The following is a 1,410-nucleotide window of genomic DNA, read 5'->3' as shown; positions in this document are numbered from 1 at the left end:
CGAAAAAGTAATATTTGTGAAATTGGATTTCAGAAATTTTCATTCTTCAGCATTCAAACAATTACCTAAGTCATAGACAAGTATAGTTCGGTCCTCTTTGATTCCAGTACTTTGCCTGTATGAAATCGCTGCCGCAACTGGTTCCGAGACGATCTTTAGAATTTCCAATCCTGTCAATTCGGATATAACTTTTATTGATTGTTTTTGTGCATCATTAAAGTAGACAGGAACTGTGATCACGGCCTTTTTGACTAGGGGCTTCACGCACTCAAAAAATGATTCAAAAACAACAAGTATTTATTCTATTGACGTATAATCCGGTAAAATCCATTCTTGCACGCTGAAACTCACATGAATTCACGAAAACTCTCACATTTGAATTGAATGAATATTGAGGAGTTTGGTGAATTTTGGTGAATTTTGGTGAATTTTGGTGAATTTTGGTGAATTTATGTGAGTAGAAAAAATTACAAGAATTTGTATTACCGACCCTTTTCATTGCTAAACACTAGGTTCGACACTTAGTTTGACAGCTAAGTTGGCAAGACTGTGAAATCTAATTTATCGACAAATTCACTAGAATTCACCAAAATTTATTTGTATCGTTTCAAATTCATAACAATCGTTAAAACTTATTACTATTTATTTATCACTACACAAATTCAATGGTTGAAAATTTTGCGTGAAGCCCCTAGCTTTTTGATAAGCTTTCCTAGGCGATTTTCAGCATCGCTCTTCACTTTGCGTAATACATGTATAAGCGCCGATATTTGTTCGGGGTAGAACGATCGTTTCTCGCCTTTGTAATGGACTTGGTATTTATGTCGATGTTGCGCATCCTTAACGATAACGAACGGTGAACCTCTTAAAATTCTTCCCGTCGACTTGTATTCAACACCCAATAATCGTTTCAAGTTGAATATTTCACTGCAATCGGTGACATCACCGATGTCATCATTGCTAGCATCCTTGCCGCCGACACTATAGCCAGTCGCCCCGAACGAAACTACACTTGATGTTGTAGTTTCGCCAACGGCATTTTGCACCGCACTAACTTGTCCCTTGTCCCAAATGCAAATACATGTATTTGTGGTGCCGAAATCGATGCCAACCGCAGCAGCTTCTTCAATGAATTGACCAAGATTTTTTTCTTCCATTTTATTTTTCCTGTATTCAAACGAATTTGCGCATTTCAGTTGCAACAAAAGAGCCTTTTGTAAAGGCTTTCACACAAATACATACAAATATGCGTGCAAAGTCTTTTTGTCACAACTCACTTGTGTCTAGACTTGTATGCACAGTTTAAATTGTAATTTCAATTCTACTACATTTATATTTGCATTTATAATGAATAGAGATTGAATTAAGTTTAAACTTAACTCATTTTGAATGGATCTATTGACTTTCATG

The 1,410-nt window shown here is 36.0% G+C and overlaps 1 protein-coding gene across 1 annotated transcript; it reads right to left on the bottom strand.

The window, feature by feature from the left end:
* Nucleotides 1–662: 662 nt before the first annotated feature.
* On the bottom strand, nt 663–1,157 carry LOC129570926 (heat shock cognate 71 kDa protein-like). Its single transcript, XM_055450650.1, has one exon. It carries the CDS (start codon nt 1,155–1,157, stop codon nt 663–665), a length of 495 nt encoding a protein of 164 aa, XP_055306625.1.
* Between the last annotated feature and the right edge of the window lie 253 nt (nt 1,158–1,410).

The sequence above is a fragment of the Sitodiplosis mosellana genome, unplaced genomic scaffold, assembly GCF_009176505.1.
Source record: "Sitodiplosis mosellana isolate CC-2019 unplaced genomic scaffold, AAFC_SMos_1.0 Smas_scaffold_686, whole genome shotgun sequence".
In the NCBI taxonomy this organism is placed as follows: domain Eukaryota; kingdom Metazoa; phylum Arthropoda; class Insecta; order Diptera; family Cecidomyiidae; genus Sitodiplosis; species Sitodiplosis mosellana.
The sequence above is the reverse complement of the archived record's forward strand: the minus strand, read 5'-3'. Positions and strand labels throughout refer to the sequence as shown.

Bases quoted from the DNA above. Each gene is read 5' to 3' on its own strand.
- LOC129570926 (XM_055450650.1), bottom strand. From the start codon at position 1,157: ATGGAAGAAAAAAATCTTGGTCAATTCATTGAAGAAGCTGCTGCGGTT.